We start from the raw sequence: 20,336 nt of genomic DNA on the forward strand, positions 1-20,336 counted from the left end.
CTAGTAACTTGGAAATACATGTTCTTTAGACCTTGTTCTCCTCATATGCACCTAAGATCAGTGGACACATAGATCTGACCTAGAGATCACTGAAGTCACAAGATTCTCTCAAGACACTAAAGAAGAAAATAAAACATTAGGTTAGTTATATATAAGTTATTATATATAAGTATTGTTTCATATAACTTGTTTTAAGTATTTTTGCTTTCATTCAAAGAGGTAAAGTCACTTGAAAAAGTGAGAAAAAGCTGAATAATGCTTTTCTTTGTGTTTCTTTTCAGGCTCCATCTATGAAATGTTTGGACATGAATGCTGCCTGTCAACAGGAGAAGTCATTAAAGTTATTGGCTTCAAAATTAATAAGCTTATAGCAAGTATCTGTGAGAATAATGAAGTCAGCCAGTTTTCAGCCAAAGTGGAATTACCACTGAATTTTCCTGGTATAGTATTTCATGAATGCATGTTTTTAAGAAATTATAACCCTGAGTAGTCAGCTTTGTTCATTTTATTAATTTGCTTCCTTGATTGACAATTGGTTTAGGTTACAACTCTACTATCAATGATATAATTTTATTAGATGGCGCAAGACACAATCATCTTGCTTTTAAATTTCAACTCTTACAGTTCTTTTTCAAGCCTGGATAAATATTATTAAGGTTATAATGTTTGGTAGTTAAACTTTCTCTACTTAAGATTACTACAAAAGCTTCTTTTCAGTTATTTATGACTTTGCCAAGCTTTCTCTGAGCTAAAATCTCCTTGCTGTGTGCTCAGACTATAATTTATTTATTATTATTATATTTTTATTTTATTATTTTTGATATAAAGTATTGCAAATATTTTGCTATGTTTTGGGTTTACTTCAAAGATTTATTTTAATTCCAGTAGCCAAAGTGGCTGCTCCATGCGTGGAAACAGTATTAGAGGAAAATGGATGTGTTTTCCTTCTTAAAGACCACTTCAGCTGTTCTATAGCAAAGTCCCAAAATATCTGTATTTTGGAGGATGGACCTGAAATTTGGCAGGTGGTACTGACTTGTTATTTAACACATTTCCCTCTGTTTATATGGCCTCTTTAGGGTGAGCTGGCCAAGTCCTGTATGTCATATTTATTCATTTTTTAATTCTCTCATCTCAATTCCTCTGTTGTTAGGGCCCAGCCATGTTAAATGGGGAAGTTATTGGACTACGGAGGGAGAAGTGCTGGACTGTCAGCATCCATGTGTGGGAAGTGGAGGAGGCAAACTAGGTTAGGAAACTGATTGATAGGAAAAGTTTGGATCTTGGAGCAGGGGAACATGATGAAGACTCAACAAGCAAAGATCAGGGACTGGAGATAGCAGTAGAGGTGTTTTACCAGCATCAGAAGAGGACTGCACTCGCACAGAAATATACATGTACAGCATTTCATATGCTTGGAGTCTTGCAGGCAGCAGAAAAGAGGCAAGTGGGATGTGGGAGGGAGCCTGTGTAGGTCTGGGAGAGAAGTTATGGGACACCTGAATATAGGAAACACTGGGACAGAGCACACACAAGACACAGCAGCCCTCAAGAGACAAAGATCACATCCAGAACTCACTTTGGCTAGCACTAATTCTAGCTAATGCACTGAATGAGACTACAGTTCTGTAGGAGAACAAAAATAAATCACAGAATGTAAACATTTAATTAACACTGTGTTGTGCTGCAAGCACGTGGGAAGCTAAATTGGTGCTGCGTAGGAAAACATAATTGCGTGTTTTCTAATACCTTCATTGATGTTCTTCTAATGATTGTTCTTCTAATGATTCTAATTGATTGACTTAGTAATTTCATTGATGTTCTTCTAATGAATTGCTGAGCATGTGAGAATGTGTGCACATGCATATATATGGTTTAGGCTATGCCAGTGTCCAAACTGGTATGTGCTTTTTCTACAGAGGAAGACAAGGCACACTTCATGAAGCAAGTAAAGTGTAAAAGCACCTGAGAATGAATGTTTTATCTGAATTCCACGGGAAAATATCTTTTGCCATGCCTTCATTTTCAATCTCTAAAATACAAATTTCTGCCTAAAATAGTCTTATATACAATTTTCTTTTCCCCAGTAGATCCTCAGTTTACTTTCTTGTTTTTCTTACTCAGTGAATCAGAGCCATTTGTATGACCACTTGTTAAAAGACTTTTTTGGGATGCCATTTTCAAGCATTAGTAGGGCCCAAATATAGTGATCGAAGACAATTATCTGTGGCTATCTAGAGATATTAAAGTATAGCTGTACTGTGAACTCTCAGGATACTTGGTATTTTTCTTCAAATCCAAACTGCTTTGCCATTATTAAAATTTCTTCTGTCTCTAAAGTATAGGCACATATACTAATATACTCATATTCTAAATCTTGATTAGCAGATGGGGTTGAACATTTGAATTCTAAAATATCCAACACAACTGAGTGATAAAAGTAATCCTACATTTATTAATGTTGAATCTCCTGATTTTTAGAACAGAATGACTTATGATTTCAAATGCTTGAACCTGGTGAATCTGGATTTGTTCGCATTCAAGTGATCAACTTTACAACTTGGCATTTGGATGGTTTTGCCCTATTGAGTACATTTTCAAATTTGGTCTGATCACTACAATTCGCATGAATATTTCTGAATTCTCCCAACCAGTGTTCAGAAAACCGGGTTATTTCAGTAGAAAAATAAATTCAGAGTTCATTTTGCTAAAATTCATCATTATTGTCCTCCACATGGCGGGTATTACTGAACAGCAGCACTGAAGAGGGGCACAATGACACTTCTTATCAGCAGAACAGGGAGTGCCACTCTCTTGTTTCTCTCTGTATGTGTACTGTTATGCATGCAAGAGCTTTTTGGTAAGGTGTAAATTTGTCATTTTTCTAATTTAGTTCTGAGTTGAAGAATGATTCTGCTTTACAAAGTCAAGATGTCCCGGTCTCTGCTTTTCCTTGACCTTTTTCCTTTTCACTTTATTGCATACACATGCTAAACTCTGAACAAAACATTATATTAGAGCATTTCTGGCTTGCCCCTGTCTCCAGAACAAAGCACAGAACCAAACTGCAGATGATCTTTTTCACACTGCCATTGACTTACTTCAAGAAAAATATCCACAGATCTCTAGGAGGTTGACATTGTATTTACATTGTATGTACAGTGCTTTCTTGTCAGTGTTGATGCAAAGAAATCTTTTGCTTTGATGTTATTTTCAATTTCCTCTGTTGTGAGTTATCATTTGTGTGTGGTGGGCTCATGTATCCTTTCACCATGTGCATGCTAGCATAAATAAGTAACTCTTCTACTTCTGTTACTCTGGGGATAGTGTCTCTGTGAGTGAAGAACTGGGCTCATTTGCTTTAAACGATCCTTACTCTTTGTCTTTTTGAATGCATTTGCAGTCTACAGAATTCTTTTTTTCTGCTCTGGCAAATCAGATCCTTGATAGAGGCCTAATGTGTCTCTTGCATTGGAGAAACCACTACAACTGCAAGTTCACTATCTGTGTTATTTCATTTTATCCTTATTCTAATTTGCTCTTTTTCATGCCTCAGAGGGCCAGGCTATTCTTTCTATGCACATGTACTGGGTAAAAAAGGAACTCTGCTGTTATTATAGACACTTCAATGACTACATCTAACAGCATTTTGAACTATGATTTTCACTACTAACAAGTTAGCAGAGACAGGTAATTTGCACAACACCCAAACTGTGTGCCAGCACAAATGATTTCATTCTGTTCTGTTAAATTCCTTCTCCTGCAAAAATATTGCTAGGCTGTCTGTGCTCTCAGGGGGGTCCCTGGTAGCACTGCTGCTTATTCCTACGTGGTCTGACAGATGCATAGCTGAGCATGGCTGTGCCTTTTAGCTTCCCCCCTCTGCAAGCCAAGGGACAGGGGCTTGTCTGTGGCCATACAGTACATATGTGGAAGACAAGGGGTTAGGCATTAGAAGGCTGATCTCAATAGGAGGTGACGGAGACATAGGAGAGATGGCCTTTGGGGCAGGATAAGGAAAGGAGCATGCTGGAGCAGAGGAGGTAGCAGAGTGTGTGGTGAAAGTGAGTGGAAAGAGGAACAGAAATAAAATCACCTCCAGAGAAGTTGGGAACTGAGCTCCTTCCAGTCTTCTGCAGTACCTTGGGGAGCAGACATTACTGGTCTGGAACAGAAGGTCTTCTATTTTTTTCTCCTTGAAGGCTACTTGCTTCTCTACTGGGTGAGCCTAACTACTAGCTTTCTCAGTTTTCTGTAGGAAAAATAAATAAAAAAGATATTAAAAAGCATATTCCTTTTCTTCAGGACTCAATTATAATTGAGACTGAAAATGAATCTCTATAAAGATACAGGGAAATACACTGTATCACTCAATAACTGCTAAAAGAGACCTGCATATACTGTTCTGTAAAAAGGTGCTAGAAACATCCCTCTTGCAAAACATGCTTTCCCACTGGACTAAATGGGTGATTCTTGGTCTGTGTTTCCTCTCCCATACCAGTGAAGAAATTTTTTTTCAAATTCCCAAACCCTCTCTCTCTACCACTGTGTGCATCAGTGCCTAAAACTCTCCTGAAAGTGCTGGGCTGATTAGGTTTGGTGCTTACTGATTTTCATATTATGGCTAGGCCTGCACTTTAGGTAGGGAAATGCCTTGGTGCAGAGGGTTTATAGAGTGTGACAAGGGTTATACATTCGTGTAGTTACTATGTATGGGTAGTTATTCTTGTCTCTAGCTGTAATTTTTTCCAGAACTATCGGGTATCAGTTCATTTTGGTTGTAGACCAGATGACTACATTTAGAAAGTAGATATATAGGAGCAATAATGCCAGCTCTTAATAAACCAGCTAGACTTTTTTCCAGGTTTACTATTTCCATCTTTCCCCCCACTAGTCCACCAAGATCTCTTAGGAAAGCCTAAGTGAATTTAAGTAATTTTATGATTTATGAAAAAATGCACAAATATTTTTGTTTGACCTCAAAATATCTAAACTTTAGCATCTCAAACTTACCATATGTCTCCTACTCTGGAGATTTCTTTGCTATCTTAAGTTTGGAAAATATTTGGGTTTGTAATTTAATTCATAATGATTTTAATAAGGTTCTAAATGGTTCCCTATAGTGTAATGTTGTTTTGGGTTTGGTGAGTTTGTGTGGGATTTGTGTTTTGTTTTGGTTTTTTTTTTTTGTTTGTTCATATTTTTTCTTTGGGGAGAGTGGGAGGTTTTTTGGTTGGTTGGTTGGTTAGGGTTTTTTGTGTTTTTTTTTTTTTGTGTGTGTGTGTTTGTTTCTTTGGGTTTGGGTTTTTTGTTTGGTTCTTTTTTTTTTGTTTGTTTTTTTGTATATATATATATATATATATTTATCAAGGAGAGCATTTAGGAGAAGATACCATCACACATTAAGGGAGTTAGATAGTAACCAAGTGACTTTCACCCATCATACCAAAATGAATTTTTATATATTCACCTCTTTTCTATATGGAGAGAAACATGGAATTTTACATACTCATAAGCATAAACAGGCGGTTATTAGGTGCCTCTACTTCAAGGGTCTCATCAGTGCAGAAGTATACACATGGCTCTTTAGTTGCCTATGCAAGCATTCTGCTAGCCAAATTAAGAAAACCAGCAAAATGGAAGGTGATGATTTTCCTGCACCCAACCCTTGCAGAGTCAGTCTGCCTTGGCCCAAGGGGATAATCAGTTGTCTAGTTTTGTATGAGATCTGGTAATTATGTTTCTATATGAAACCTGCTTTCTAACCCAGGATGCTCATTGGTTTGTTGCTGAAATAGCTGGCTTTCATATAGCCCCATAGTACCAGCAAAATTAGTAGAGCCTGAGTCTACTGTCAGACTCAGATAGAAGAATGATATTTCTCTTACCTGTACCTCGCCAAATATTTTCAACGGGGAATATTTTTCTAACATAGCTTATGGAGGCTTTTTAATGCAGTTCTGGAGGTTTTCTTGGGGCAACATGCATGCTCCTGTATCACAGGTGGATAAACATTGCCTTTGGGATACATTGTATGTACTTTGAATAAATTTTTTAATGAAGAGTATTCCTATTTGCTTTCTCCCAGCACTGCAAGGTGATGATGGCCATCTTGTGTTTGCAAAGCATGACACTGGAACACTGTTTGGGGGACACTGTCTTTCCCATGATTTCAGTTTATCATTAGTGCCTTGTCACTGCAATATATTCTAAAGGCTGATGAGCCAGTTTGTCCTGATCTGCACTGGCAGCTCTGGTGGTGATTAGGACTGGGGTAGCTAACTTGCTTGTTCATAATTGTCTTAAAAACGACTGTGAGCAACATTAAAAATACCAGGGAGAAAGAAAAGTGTGTTGAAGTTGTACTTTGTACCTGTGCAGTTTCTGCTGGTTGGGCTTGGGGAAATGAGGGAGAAAAGGCACTGTAGCTTCTTTGTCACTGTAGCTGTAGCTACTGGTTAATTTGTGGCTAGCTAGCTTGGCTTAGGAATAACCTCTATGTGTAGTTATAGTCACTTGGAAGCAAGCCTAAGTCAATGCCTGTCCCAGGAAGCTGCAGTGTAATTCCATGAGGCAGCATTCACACTGCTGTGCCTTGGGAAGAAGACAGATGAATCACACAGTTCAGCTAAACCCTACTGTTAAGTCCTGCCATCCACTTCATCTGCATCTAAGAAAATACTAATGCAATACAGAAATGTACACATTTTTCTTGTGATGTGAACTCCCAATGAGACAGCTTCAAGGGGCATGATTAACATGAAATAATAGTGTCCCTAGGGGATAGGGAGGCTCAGATGCAGCTTCTGTCTTGCAGAACTTCAGCATTTTGATTGGTTTGTAATGGCCAGAATATTACAACACCCAAACTTCGAATTATTCCATCTGGTGGTCTGGGCTATCATATATGATAAAACCAATTTTCTTTGCTTATTCTTATCCATGGGTGCTACTTTTTAATTTGTGATCTATCTTTAAACATATTTGGTCTTGGATTCCCCAGTCTGTGTGTGGAAGAATATGTAGTGCTGATGGTTAGGCAGAAAACTTATCTTGCATTTCACATTAGTGCTGCTCTTCCTCATATCATGTCTGCATTTATTTCTTACAGGTTGGTTTCCTAGGAAGACAAATGAGAATTTAAGATAATTTTTCTACTTACTGTGGCAAAGAAAAATTTTTACCATAGACGTAAAAATGTTGGATGTCAGATGCAGAGCAAAAAGGGCTAGTTCCAGCTGCCTAGACATAATATCATGTAGTTGATATTATCTCTTTAGAGTCAGTTCTAACAACCAAACTATCAGCTATGAATTGTTTTATGTGCTTTGCTCCCCATTTTTTTTTCATTCATAGTCTAAAATTTGGCAAGGCTTGCCTTGTATATTTTCCCTTTTGTAATGCAAGTTTTCTGTTCTTAGGTCTTTATAAAGTTATGGCAGATAAAACACCATATGTCAGCATTGAAGAAATTACAAGAAAAGTCTCTATCGGGCCAACAAGATTTGGTCATCCATGTTTCTACAGCCACGAGGACATAAAGTTGGCAAACCTCACTATCAAACACGGTGAGCACATCACCTTCAACTCAGTGGAAGAGGTCAATGGAACAATGGCTGTGAACTGTGTTGTGGTCAGAAATAACCAATCTCATTCGTTTACTTTGCCCCTTTCACAAGAAGGAAAATTCTATGAGTGTGAAGATGACCAAATATACACCTTAAAAGAGATTGCAGAATGGAAAATCCCTAAGTGCAGAAACAGGATTGTCAAACTTTCAAGTACTATACATATGTGGGACTTCTCTAATCCACTTCCTGAGAGTTTTGATGGCTGCTTGATTCTCACACCTGTCTATGAAGTGCAGGCAGTAATGAAATGTAAGTAGGAATCAAAGTCAATGTTCTGATAAACTCGGTATAGCAAAAGACACAAAATTTGCTTAAAATAGGAAGGATTCAGTTTGGTCAAGAATTAGTGATCCATATTTGCCACTGATGCTACTTTCAAGATGAAGAAATATAAAAATAATATTGCCTCTTTTATTCCTTTATCAGCTGTTAATTCAGAAAGTTACCTTGCATTTCTTTCTGTTGCCATTTTATCGATTACTATAATTAAATCATCATTGCAAATCGGATATATTGCATAATGAAAAGGTGGAGCTTGAGAATTCTATTGAGTTCTCAGATTGTTTTTCTTTGTGTCTCAGACTTTGGCCATGGAGCAGCCACTTGATCATTCATGGCTATGGCTAGGAGGCAGGAAAAGAATATAGACCCACATGTTGTAACAAATTCAATTACTATTTATTTTTCAGGATGAGGCTGATGCAGAATGCAAAACCATATTTACTCTATTGCAGAAGCAAATATCAATAGAATATAAACAGAAAAGACTCACAATTTCAGAAACCTCTAGATTTGAGGAAACAGGAAGATAATAGAAAATCAAATCTTTAAAAGCAATCATTTATGTTATGAATTTTTATTAGGGGAAAAAAAAAAAAAGTATTTTGTCTATGACACTTTAACACTGTTCTAGGTGTTCCACCAAAACACAGCAACTGCTGAGTTGTGTTCTTATCAATGTCTTTAAACCTGCTAGCAAAATTTGTCGTGGGAATAAAATTAAAAGGTGTGCAAAGGTATAAGCATAGAGCTCCTGAGCTATGGTTACTAGACTAGCCAAGCTGCAGTAATGACTGATGTGTGCATGCATAGTGTACCCTCTCTGAACTGAGATACCTAACTAAGCAAAAGAAAAACTTAGGATAAAATGTCTGGTTTCCAACTACTGCCTGGGCTGCTGCAATTCTACTTCTTCATGCACCCACCCTTTTAAAGTTTGCAGGATAAGAGCTTAGCTTTTGGAAAGGTTTTTCTGCCAGTTGCATTTACTAGAAACAAACCAGTGTGCACCATACAAATTAAATCCTAGCAGAAATATGTCATTCATGAGTATATTAAGCAGGAAATCTTTTCACAGTTGAGCTTTCTCTGATGAATGATGTAGGTAAATCAATAAAAGAGGAATAAAAGTGGGCAGAGACTGTAAGCACAATATACTATAGTTGTTAAATGCTTATCATGAGGCATTTAGGTGTACTTTCTATGTGATTTAATGCATGAGTCTGGGAAGTGTATCTTCATGAGATAAACTACTACATTTTCTGCAGCTCTGGCTAGATTCAGGAATCTAGCCCATTTCCTGAAGCTAGATTCACTTAGGTGTATTCCAGTACCAGCTTAAACATATGTGTAGAATCAATGAGAATTTAGTGTTCCCAAAAAGCTTTCTGAAGATTCAGTTGTCTTGGGAGCGCTGTATTTGTTGATTGTATTTTATGTTTCATAGTGTGCTCAATATTTAAAAAGCATTAAATCTGTCCTAAATAATTATTTAATACAAACTTGAAAAGTAGGCTTCATGGTACATGATTTCTTGTGGACCATGAGAAATGGATTTTCACCATTTTTAGAAGAACTATAAATAGGCACAAGTGTGAGGAATACTACCCACAGTTCAATAAAAAAGATTCTCGATAAGAGGGATGGATAGCAGATTACACTTTCACAAGCTGCGAGCAGATATCCTCGACACTTCTCATTTTTTATAATGAGCAAATTATGTGTGTGGAACTCCCCCAGATACTCATAGAAAACTTTAATTTTCACCAGTCATTCCTCTTTCATTGGCTTTCCTTTGCGGTGCTTAGAATGTTTGTCACCTGAAGATGTCAATGTGGCAAAAGTACTGTTGGAATAAACAGATCCTGAATCAATGTCATAAAACTCTGTAATATGAAATAGATCTGTTATCAACTTTTAAGGATAAAATATCAGTGTGTCCTGCTACAAGAAAGTGTGAATCCAGGATATACTATTCTTCTGTGCAGGACTATGCAGAATAAGTCTTACTGAAGAGAGTCATTAACTATTATTTGCTTATTAAATTTTAGTGCCCCAGTCAGCACTCTGTAGTGTCACTGATCTGGAGCCAAATTCTTAAACAAACCTTAACTGCATAGTCAGCTTCGTACTTGGAAGTTTTACATCCAAAATTTTGCAAGTTCAATGATGATGAAAAGTTGTTCTCAGTCAGACTGTTAAATACAATGGCTCAATTCTGATAGTGAACAAAACTAGATGCTGCAGTAAAAGATGCAAGAGAACTACAGAAGAGCATAGTAGAAATTTATTCATTCACTAACACTAAGCTTAGACTTCATTATATAAAAGTTTTGCATTTTTTTAAATATTATTTTCTACTAATTGTAGATGGTTTTGTTATTCTTATAAATATCAAAATATCATATTTTTCCTAGACTGGCCACAGCAACAATATGTGTTAATGGGTTCAAATGCTATTTATTTATTGCAAATGTTCCCCTAACCCTTTTCTCTGGAGGAACCATAAGTCACTATGAAATAATAGAAATACGTCTTGTACTCAAGGAAAATAGTATGATAAGATGCACAGCTGATTAAACTTGGAGGTGCTATGAGAAAGACAGTGAGCTATTTTTTTTCCCCTTTCCTTTTTTTTTCAACTTTTATTCACTTGCACATCCTATTCTCATCTCCTCTTGTTTCTGTCTTCCTTCATGAGGTCTCCTGAATATCTAACAGCCATATACCTCAAATTAAACTAGATTTTGACTAGCCCTGTTAATTGTGCATCTTTACGTATGGAGATGCATACCTCAGGGAAGGTACTTCTAGTATCTGGCCAATAGGACATGTGTGTTTTATTCTAATGTCAGTTTGAAAACAAAAATCAATGTCTTTTTCTTTTCAGTTCGAAAGGACATAGTTCATATCCTCTCAGATCTAGATGTCGAGGTCAAGGATATAACAGACTGTTATGATATTAGCTCTTTCCTTCAGCCACTGTCTTTGGAAGATATATTTGAGAGAACAAGCAAGGAATTTCCTATGGTTGCTGAGATAATGGAAGGGCCTTCAGAAAGCCAAAAACCTTTTAAATTTCTGGATACAGGGAATGAGATCATTATCTACAAAAAGTACCAGGCAACAAGAGTCCTAGCCTCAGAGATCAGAAGTGATCCCCTCAAAAGATATTTTTTAATCCCTATGAGCTACAAAGGAAGGTTCAAAAGAAGACCTCGGGAGTTTCCTACTGCCTATGACTTAGAGATAGCAAGAAGTGAAAAGGAACAACTTCATGTCGTAGCAACTAAAGCCTTTGATTCCCCTCATAAAGAGCTTTTCTCTGTTTCAGTTGGAGATCAATTTCTAGTTCAGCAATGCCAGACTAGTGAAGTTCTGTATGAAGGAAGAAAGAAACTCATAGATGTTTTAGCTTGTGAACAAATACTAGGTGATACATATAAGAAGGTTCTCCTCCCTATGTACATGGAAGGTAGATTTGTGGAAGTGATTCATGACAAGAAACAGTACCAGCTTTCTGAGATTTGCAAAGAATTTCGTTTGCCTTTTAACGTCAAAGTGTCTGTGAGAGACCTTTCCATTGAGGAAGATGTCGTGGCTGCCATGCCTGGTCTGCAGTTTGAAGAAGAAATCACAGACTCTTATTTGCTGATCAGTAGTGCCAGCAGTCCAGTGGAGAGCTGGGAGATTCCTGTATGTCGTTTGAACATGTCCGTCCATTTGCTCAGCAAAGATGTCCAGACAGTTGTGCCTCCTGTGACTAAGACAAAAGTGGAAGAGATCAGTGAAGAGCAATACTATATGGTGAGAAGATATCAAAACCAAACCTTTCGTTCACCACCAAGGCCTCCTAAAAAGCCAACACTTTCACCAAAACCTGGTTTCACAGTACCTAAGCAAGGTGTGACTGATGTACAAGCTCCAAAGGTAAGGTATCACACCTTGTCTTTGAATCTCTTAAAATCACAGGTCATGTTCTGTTGGTTTACAGTCTCCGTTTCACTGGTGTATTGCAATAGCTTGTATACAGAAGGCTCTCAGTTCTTGTAATAGGGAAATTGGCCATTATAGTCAACAATGGCTAAAATCATCAGTATGTGTTAACTGTTCTGTGAAAAGCAACGGAACCATACCAGCTCACAGCAGAAAGCTTGGCTGGATAATTTTACATGGATAATCCTTTACTGCACCAATGGAAAAGTGAAGGAAGAGAGTTGAAGTGGTTGTATTTAAATTTTTATTAAGGAAAAGCATATGTTTTAATGATATAAAGATCTTTTTTCTCAGCTGGAACCAGCAGAATTAAATTCACAGGAAGTCAGGTTGTACAGATATTTTTGACTGCATGGTTTTGAGCTTACCCAAGTGGCAAATAGATTTGGAATAAAAAGGGCAGACGTTTAGAATAGCACTTGAAGTTAAGAGGTAAGTGCCCTTTCTGGGACAATTTTCTTCATGGCTAACCCAAGGCAATCATTTGTTCATTACATTTTATGTTGGGTCTGGCTGAGATGGAGTTAATTTTCTTCACAGCAGCCCGTAAGATATTGTGTTTTGGGTTTGTGACTAAACAGCATTGATAACACCAGTGCTATTGCAAATCAGTGCACCCACAGTGTCAAAGCCTTCTCTTTTTCCCAGGCTGCCCATCCCCAGAAAGCAGGCTATGGGTGGGCAAGAGGCTGGGAGGGCAAACAGATGACACAGCTGACCCCAAACGACCAAAAGGATATTCCATTTGTTGCTATGCTCAGCAATAAAAACTGAGGGAGTGGTTGGTCTGGGAAGGTTGCCATACCTCAGAGACTGGTTGGACATCAGTCTGCTTGTAGGAGGTGGTCACTGGTGCCTTTGTATCACTGTTTTTTTCCCCCTTAATTTATTAAACTGCCTTTATCTCAGCCCACAAGTTTTCTTGGTTTTGCTCTTATTATTCTCTCTCCTGATGAGATCATAATCCTAATGTCAGGCATAAGTAAGCGAGTACCTGGGTGAGTGCTCCGCTGCTGGCTGGGGTCAGCCTACCACAATTTTCTTTCATAAATTGGAAGAATCAAAGGAGGGCACCTTTATGGACTTTAATGAGAGACTGTCCAGGAGGTATTTAATTTATGCAGTTGTTCTCGTGCGCAAATACAAATTCCCTACAGGGGAAGAATTAAAAACACTGGGAATACTTTCAGGCCTCTGCATTGTGATTGTGTTGCACTTTAAATGCAATGTAACTCATGGAGTTCTATTTTTGGGGGTTTGGGGAAGGTTAGTTTTTGTGTTGCTAGCAAATTATGGTCCAGTTATAGTGACCCTGGAGGGGCAGCCTTTGTTAAGTATCTCTCCTTGCCTACTGGAGGTGTTTTTCCCCTCAGCACCAACTCCAAGACCACAAGCAAGTGCACATCTCCACATCTTCTGGGAGATGGTTACAACAGACCATAGGAGACATGAATGGGTAAGGTGGGTCCCTCAGATAGGGTAATACAGTAAAAAGCCATGTCATTTTCTTGTCTTTACTTGCATTACAGAAACTTCTTTTCTGCTAATTTGTACAGTGAATCTTGTAGCAGCTTAAATAAGTCATCCTGATAGGCTAGGGAGGATAGACAAGAAACTGATCCCTTGAGCTAACAGGCAGGCCATCATCCTGGTGTTGGTGTAGAGTGAAGAACTGGAGAAGAATTCCCTAAAGTTGTGTTTCTGGTAGACCTGTATCATTGTCAGGAGGACTCAGATCTCCTGCGGTTACTGATAGTGGTGTGTGGAGAGCAGCAGGTAGATGCTGACTCTAGTCTAGATTCACGCAGAAGATAATATTTTCCTGCATTGTGGAGAGAGCAATAAGGGCAAGAGAGATGTGAGCTCAGGTTCTTTTGCACATTTATGAGTGAAAGCAACCTCAGACTGCAGCTGTACAATGAAACACATTTAAGCAAATTCATCCAGAAAACTTTATTTTTGTCATGTGCTCTATATAAATAAATATAAACTGCAATTGGAATGCTTAGAGTTATGCAGATTTGTGAATCTACTTCCCTGAAAAGGTGAAACAGGTGGAGATCCCTTATTCATAAGATCAAACATCCTAAGCTGTAACGTAATAGGTTTAAAGTCACACAGAATGCATTATCTTTTCTATTCCAAACACCATGAATCGTCTGAGAGAACATGGCTGATAGTGCATAATCTTTGCCTTGGCTTCTCTGCCAGTGGTAGTGATAGGGGAGACTGCATTTTCTTCTACAAGTATCAGGGATGACTGGGGGTTCAGAAAGTCGGAAATTGTGCCAAACTGATAAACTGGCATTCTTTGCATATTTTGTGACTATGCATAGATTTATTTGCATAAATAACAGATGAATGTCCTAATGAGCTGAATTTAAGCCTGACAAAGTGGCAGGCTGAATTAAGCCATAGTGCTGCATGAATTGTCATGCTCCTCCTGTGGCAGTTCCCTGCCTGGTGCTTAGGGAGCTCTGGCTACTTGCTGGAGGGTGGTGAATGGCTTCTTTGCCCACCAGCTGGGAAACTCTGCTTGGCTTGGTGCTCCAGGATTAAATGCTGCTGCTGCATGAGTCCACAGAGGACTAAGATCTGGCTGTTTTATGCCAATACCTGAAGATGCTCTGCAAGAGTGGATCACCTCTAGCTATAGCTAGTGCTTTGATCACCTCTTAGCTCACAGCAAAGCTGTGGGGGCAGAGAGGCTTCAGCTGTCTCTGCCTGCTGTTCTCTGCCATTGATAAGGCAACACTAGGGCCAGGAGTAGTGCCGTATGCTTCACTGTGTACTTTTTGCGATATTAGCCACTGAATTGTATGAGATTAACAGCCAGCATGGACTGGAACCTCAGATGACTGCAAGAACTGCCTCTGCTTGAGTGCAAGGTGCAGTGCTGCAGAGACATGGATGTTTGCACAGTTCAGCAAAGTCCAGAGGCACCAGATGAATTCTCAAACATAATATAGCTCCATTAACCAAGCACTCTGCCCAGTCTTTTCACAGGGCTAATTAAGTTGGCTTGGCTCCTGCTGACACAGCTTTCGCTTCCAGATCCTGGAGATCTCTCCTCTTCCCTCCACAGTACGGTATAGACTTTCTCTGTCCCTCTTATCTGATCATTTTGTTTGGGTAGGAAACAGCCAGACCACATATGTTTGCAGTTTTGTATAATTTACTAAACAAAGACAAACCTAAATAAAATATATGCAAACTAAACAAATGAAACAAAATAGCATGTATTGAATGATTAGATTAATCCGATATTTCACATATCAGATGTCTATCAATCCATGATACTATCTCATTATCAGATAGCAGATATCTATATTAATATGACCTCTACCCACAAGCATCCCCAGCTGAGGACAGTGATGAGAAAACAATTATTGTGCCCTTTGTCTAATGGTAAAAAGTTGGATACAAGCAGGCATTCACAAGAAATCCACGTTTTCCTCACTGGAATAATTGGAATAAAGTCTTCACAGGGCTCTAAATGCTATGTTGAATTAAATAGTTTCAGCCTTTCTATTTCTGACTTGTGAGCTTAGCTGGAAAGCGAGAATGACCTAATAAACCCCTAGAAGTTAACGCTACTGATCTGAGAATGGAGCATCTATCTCTCTTGCCAAGTTGTTCCTGGAGAGAAGTTCCTGTGGGAGAAACCAGTCACGACCTCACCTTCTTGAAATTATAGTTAATTTAAAAAGACAAGCCAGATGTGCCTGTTCTTTCCACAGTTAGTCTCACCACAGTGAATACAACAAACCAAGTTTTCACTTAGGAACTCCAGAATAAGCTTTCAGGTGGGATCCTGAACAAAAGAGGCTTGAGAATTGTTTTGTAAAATTTCCTCAGGCTTTTTACATGCTACCCTACAAGGGGATTTAAGTGGCAGAAACTTTCCAGCTTTTTTTTGGTCTGTCAGTTAAAGCTGTAAATATCCTACAGATTTAAGAAGGTTACTATATGACCCTCAATTGCTTAGTTTTAAATTGAAACCATCAAAGAATATCACATGCCGAATATTGTTAAGCGCATTCACTGATATTCACTGATATTCACTGATTCTGGGGGAATGGTAATCAAGGCATGGAAGGCCACACTTTAGTCCTAATACCCTGAGGGCACTAAGTACACTGCTTAAGGAATTAAAACAGGCAGTATTTGGCTCCTGATAAACAGTAAGAGAGATTAGCTCCATCCAATGCTATTTTTCAGAGGTTTGGTTAGGCATGTCTCTAACCTGAGCATCAGTAGAATCAGTAAAATACCAGCTCCAAGTTAGGATTTCTGCTAAGTACCTTTATGAATGTGGAACTGGAAAAGTCAGTCACAGGCAGGAATCTGCTCAGCTCTGTCAAGAAAGCTGAGAGAATTCCAGCCAGGGAAACTGGAATTTAATAGTAAGTATCAGGGCATGGTAGTTAATTGTCATTCTGTGCTAAGGTCCATTATCCTTCAAAAAGTCATTGCAGTATTACAGTATCAGGAACTTTCTTGATTTCTTGTGTTTTATTTCAAAATTAAAATAAAAGAAAAAATTATCATTTCCATCTGGCTTTGCAGTGCTACAAACTGAGCTATCGAAATCTGCCATTAACATATTTATCGCATCTGTCTTCACAGCAAAATGAAGACTTATCTGGAATTAAATTGATAAGACATAAGCTGCATTTTTCAGCAAATGAATTTTCCTGCAGCGCCTCCTTTCCTTCCTCCTAACTATTTCTTTTCTGCTTCCAGAGCATTTTTTCATGCTTTTAGGGTCTTTATAGAGTAGATTTAACATAAATATTTCTGCAGTGTGACAAGAAACTAACCTTCCTAAATAAATATGTATTAGAAAATACACACAGGACAGCCAGGAAGAAATAGGTAAGAACAAACTTCAGGAATTAGTCTTTTGGCCTGGAAAAGAGGGATGAAAGTGTGTTTCATCAGCAGGTACAAAACCATGCATATGCAAATGTGAGAAAGAAGGTTTCTTTCTGACAGATGCAGCATTGTCTCACCTTCACCCTCTCTTTCCTTCCCCACATCCCATGTACTGTTTCTCCCTGTCACTTTTCCAGTAGCTTTGTAGGTCTCTATTAAATAGCACAGAAAGGCTGGTAGCACAGCCCTTACAGATTAGTGACTATGACATGTTGTTGTGCCCACATTCTTGAAGTCTCTCAAAATCCCATCCCCACTGCAGCCTCTCCTGCATGGATCCCAAATTCCCCCACCTCTTTGTGCTGCAGTTTCTTGCTCCTCCTAGTACCAAGTCCGTGCTGTGCCACACGGTCCTTTTCCTCCTTGTAGGCTGGACAGTCTGAGCTGAAGGACTTAGTTACAGAGATCTTTATAGCTATGTACGTACTTGGATGCTTGTGACCATTTGCTGGGCTGAAGCCTGCATGTGTGTCATCTCACCTCATGTCCTGGCGTTTTCTGCAGAAGCAGCCAAGATTTGCTGGCTGGAGAAGCACTGTAATCGGGATGATGGGGTATCAGGCCTGCCGGGTACTTTATGGAGCCTGTATGAACCAACAGGAAGGAGTTAGAGGAGCAGGAAACCCTACAACCCCAGCTATTAAATGACTGGCCTTTTCCTAATATTCTCAGTATGGAGAGCTGGTATTAAGACCTCTTTCTCTTTTAAACAATACTAAAAGCTAAAAATTTCTACAGAGAAGCACCAAGTCTGTAGTAAGCACTTACTGTGGATTGATGTTACTCTCAAAACCAAAATACAGGGGGGAAGACAGCAATGTGCCTGCCAGAAGGACAAGCAGTAGATAATTGCCTGAAAAACTGAGCAATCTGAGGTGTAAGTTTCATTGCAGAAAGCCATTACTGCTACAGGAAATGCTGATATAGTACATGAAATTAAGGAAGGTACAGATGAACATTTGGATATGCTGACTGATGAAAATGCCAACTGATTAAAAGAAAATTGCTTAATTTAAAGCTAAAAATGAATTACTTGGAGAACAAAGAGAAAAGAAATATCAAAATCAAAAGGATGCCCAGAAGAAATAAAAAATTAGACCACATGAAAATATGGAACCCTTGATAAGAAATGAAAAATTTTGCACAGAATGTGTGAGCCAAAAGCCATTAATGTCAGTAAAGGGAGAATTGGCTGGCACTTTTTTTCTCTCTTGCAGAAAGTACATAACAAAATACATAGCATAACAAAATCACACAATTATGAATAATTATAAAGCAGGACAAAAAAGTAAAAAAATTAATCCAAAATTCTAGGAAGCACTGCAGCAGAATAACTCTACTCTTCAAAATATAATGGTGAAGAGAAATCTGAAATGTTTTATTTCAGCTGGGGTTCCAGGCAGCGTGACATTCCACAGGGTTATTCTCCAGGCTTCATCTTATCATTTGCCATTCTCATGGCAAGAAGGTTGGAAAATGAGGTTGGAAAATTAATGTGGTTATTGAAGTGCTACCTTTTGTGGCCTGTATTTTGGCCTGTTTGGAAGTCACCAAAGATTTCTCCAGTTTAAACTGACCAGAGATAATCTGCGCCACAACAAATCTCCAGCAGTAAACACAGTCCCCTATACTTCTGTGATACCCACATACAGCAGTGGCAGTGACTTGCTAGGCAGCTCCCAGGGCTCCCGCAGAGCCAGCTGCTGAACTCTAGGCAGCTGCCAGACTTTCTGACTCCATCGCTGCTTAAACACCTTCATGGACTTTTCTGGGCTCTGAAGGCGCACTGGCATGAGGTGGCTTATGTTTCTGCTAATAATCCTCTTGTCTGCCTTATTTGTGGGGCTGCTTGCAAACTGTGAGTGGGCCTTCGGGTGCTCTAACCCCACATCAGGCCCAGGAGCTGTTTAGGAAAGTGCTAGTTGTCACAGGTTGAAACTGATGTTTACAGGCACTGTAAACTAGTGGCCTCTGCTAAAAAATAAAAAAAAAAAAAAAAAAGGAGAAAAGAAGGATGCTCATCAGTCAGTAAAGTGTTGGATGAGGTCAATGTAAAAAAAGCACTGACACTGCCCATTTACATTATGCTTTCATTTATGAAATCCAAGTTTTTGCAGTACTGTCAGACCCGGGCATCCTAGAAAAGAAAGCATCCCAGAAGGTTGGGATTCTGCTTTGAAATGTATTGCTCCATGAAATGAAACGAGAAAGTAGCTGTCAGTGTGATAGTAGGGTCAAATCTCCAAAGACCTGTAAACATGACTCACATTTTCCAGAAAGTCCGTGCAGTGAGGAATTGAGCGATTATCAAAAATGAGAGAATGCTGTGGAGAGACTCATCAAATCCATTAAAATTCATAAAGACAGTCTGAGTCCTGGGCTTTCCCTCTCTGCTTTCTGAATGCGTTAGTCCATAGACATGCTATAAAAAAGCATGATGATAATGAAATGAATGAGGTTTATCAATTATTATATGACGGAGATTTTAAAGGCTGAAAAATAATGTATCTAATATCTGTACTGAGAAAATTAATTTCCCTTCTTTATGGGTAGAGGTGTATAATTTATACTGAACTTTGTCAAGGTATTTAACAGCATTATGTTCTTGTTCTACCTCAGGACATGAAGTAATTTTGCTGGTAAATATTTTAAATGGCAGTATGTTGTGATGCTGTGGCAATGCAGGTTGTCCTTCCATGGGTTTCTTTTTCTTTTTTTTTTTTCTTTTTTTTTTTCTTTTTAATGGAAAGTAACAAGGGGTTTGAGGAGGCACAGGGTATTCAATTTGGTTGTAATTCCCATGGTGCCACTGAAAAATCAGAGCAATTATCAGGCTTGCAATGGCTGTAGGCAGTGGCTTATATCAATGGTCAACCTGAACTACTGTGATGGAGTGTTGATAGGAGTCACTGGAGAAAAAAAGGAAAAGAAAGAAGCCTCTTTACCAGTTTGTGGCATGCTATGCATCATTCTAGTGGGCAACACTGGCTATAAACCAATCAGACTGTGCACTGATTTAGACTCTAGATTAGCTAGCATTGAAATCTGATGAATAAAACAGATGAAGCTATTCCCAAAGCAACATTTTATTTTAAATTTTAAATTTAAGAGTATTTTTAAAAAAAATATATATATTTTATGTGTGAAATGAAGAAACGGTATCTGGAAGCTGATACTTTTACTGATCCATCTGTTTTGCATAAGTGGTATATGCACGCTCTGCAGTATTAATGAGGAAAAGGGTGGCTGAGTGTGCTTGTGAATTGCTCTCATTTGAAGGGAGATGTGTGAAGCAATTGAACAGCAACTCTACAAGAAAATTCTGGCTATGCAAAGAGCAAAGTTTGCAGGAGCTCAGTAGGTCTGGTTTATATTCCCACTTCTGTCACATTCTGCTTCACTGACACGAGACAAATCACATAAATATCATTGTTTCCAGATACATGAAAAAACTGCCATGTGTGAAGAAAGAGTGTGGATTTATAGCTCATT

The 20,336-nt window shown here is 38.5% G+C and overlaps 1 protein-coding gene across 2 annotated transcripts in view; it reads left to right on the forward strand.

The window, feature by feature from the left end:
- THEMIS (thymocyte selection associated) overlaps nt 1-20,336 on the forward strand; it is a 77,109-nt gene that overhangs the window by 14,447 nt on the left and 42,326 nt on the right. For both annotated transcript variants that reach the window (XM_065679112.1, XM_065679113.1), the window contains exons 2-4: nt 282-440; nt 7,422-7,880; nt 10,801-11,840. In XM_065679112.1, coding sequence (XP_065535184.1) covers nt 282-440; nt 7,422-7,880; nt 10,801-11,840 — 1,658 coding nt within the window. The remainder of the gene's footprint in view (nt 1-281; nt 441-7,421; nt 7,881-10,800; nt 11,841-20,336) is intronic.

This window comes from Lathamus discolor, chromosome 5 (genome assembly GCF_037157495.1).
Source record: "Lathamus discolor isolate bLatDis1 chromosome 5, bLatDis1.hap1, whole genome shotgun sequence".
In the NCBI taxonomy this organism is placed as follows: Eukaryota; Metazoa; Chordata; class Aves; order Psittaciformes; family Psittacidae; genus Lathamus; species Lathamus discolor.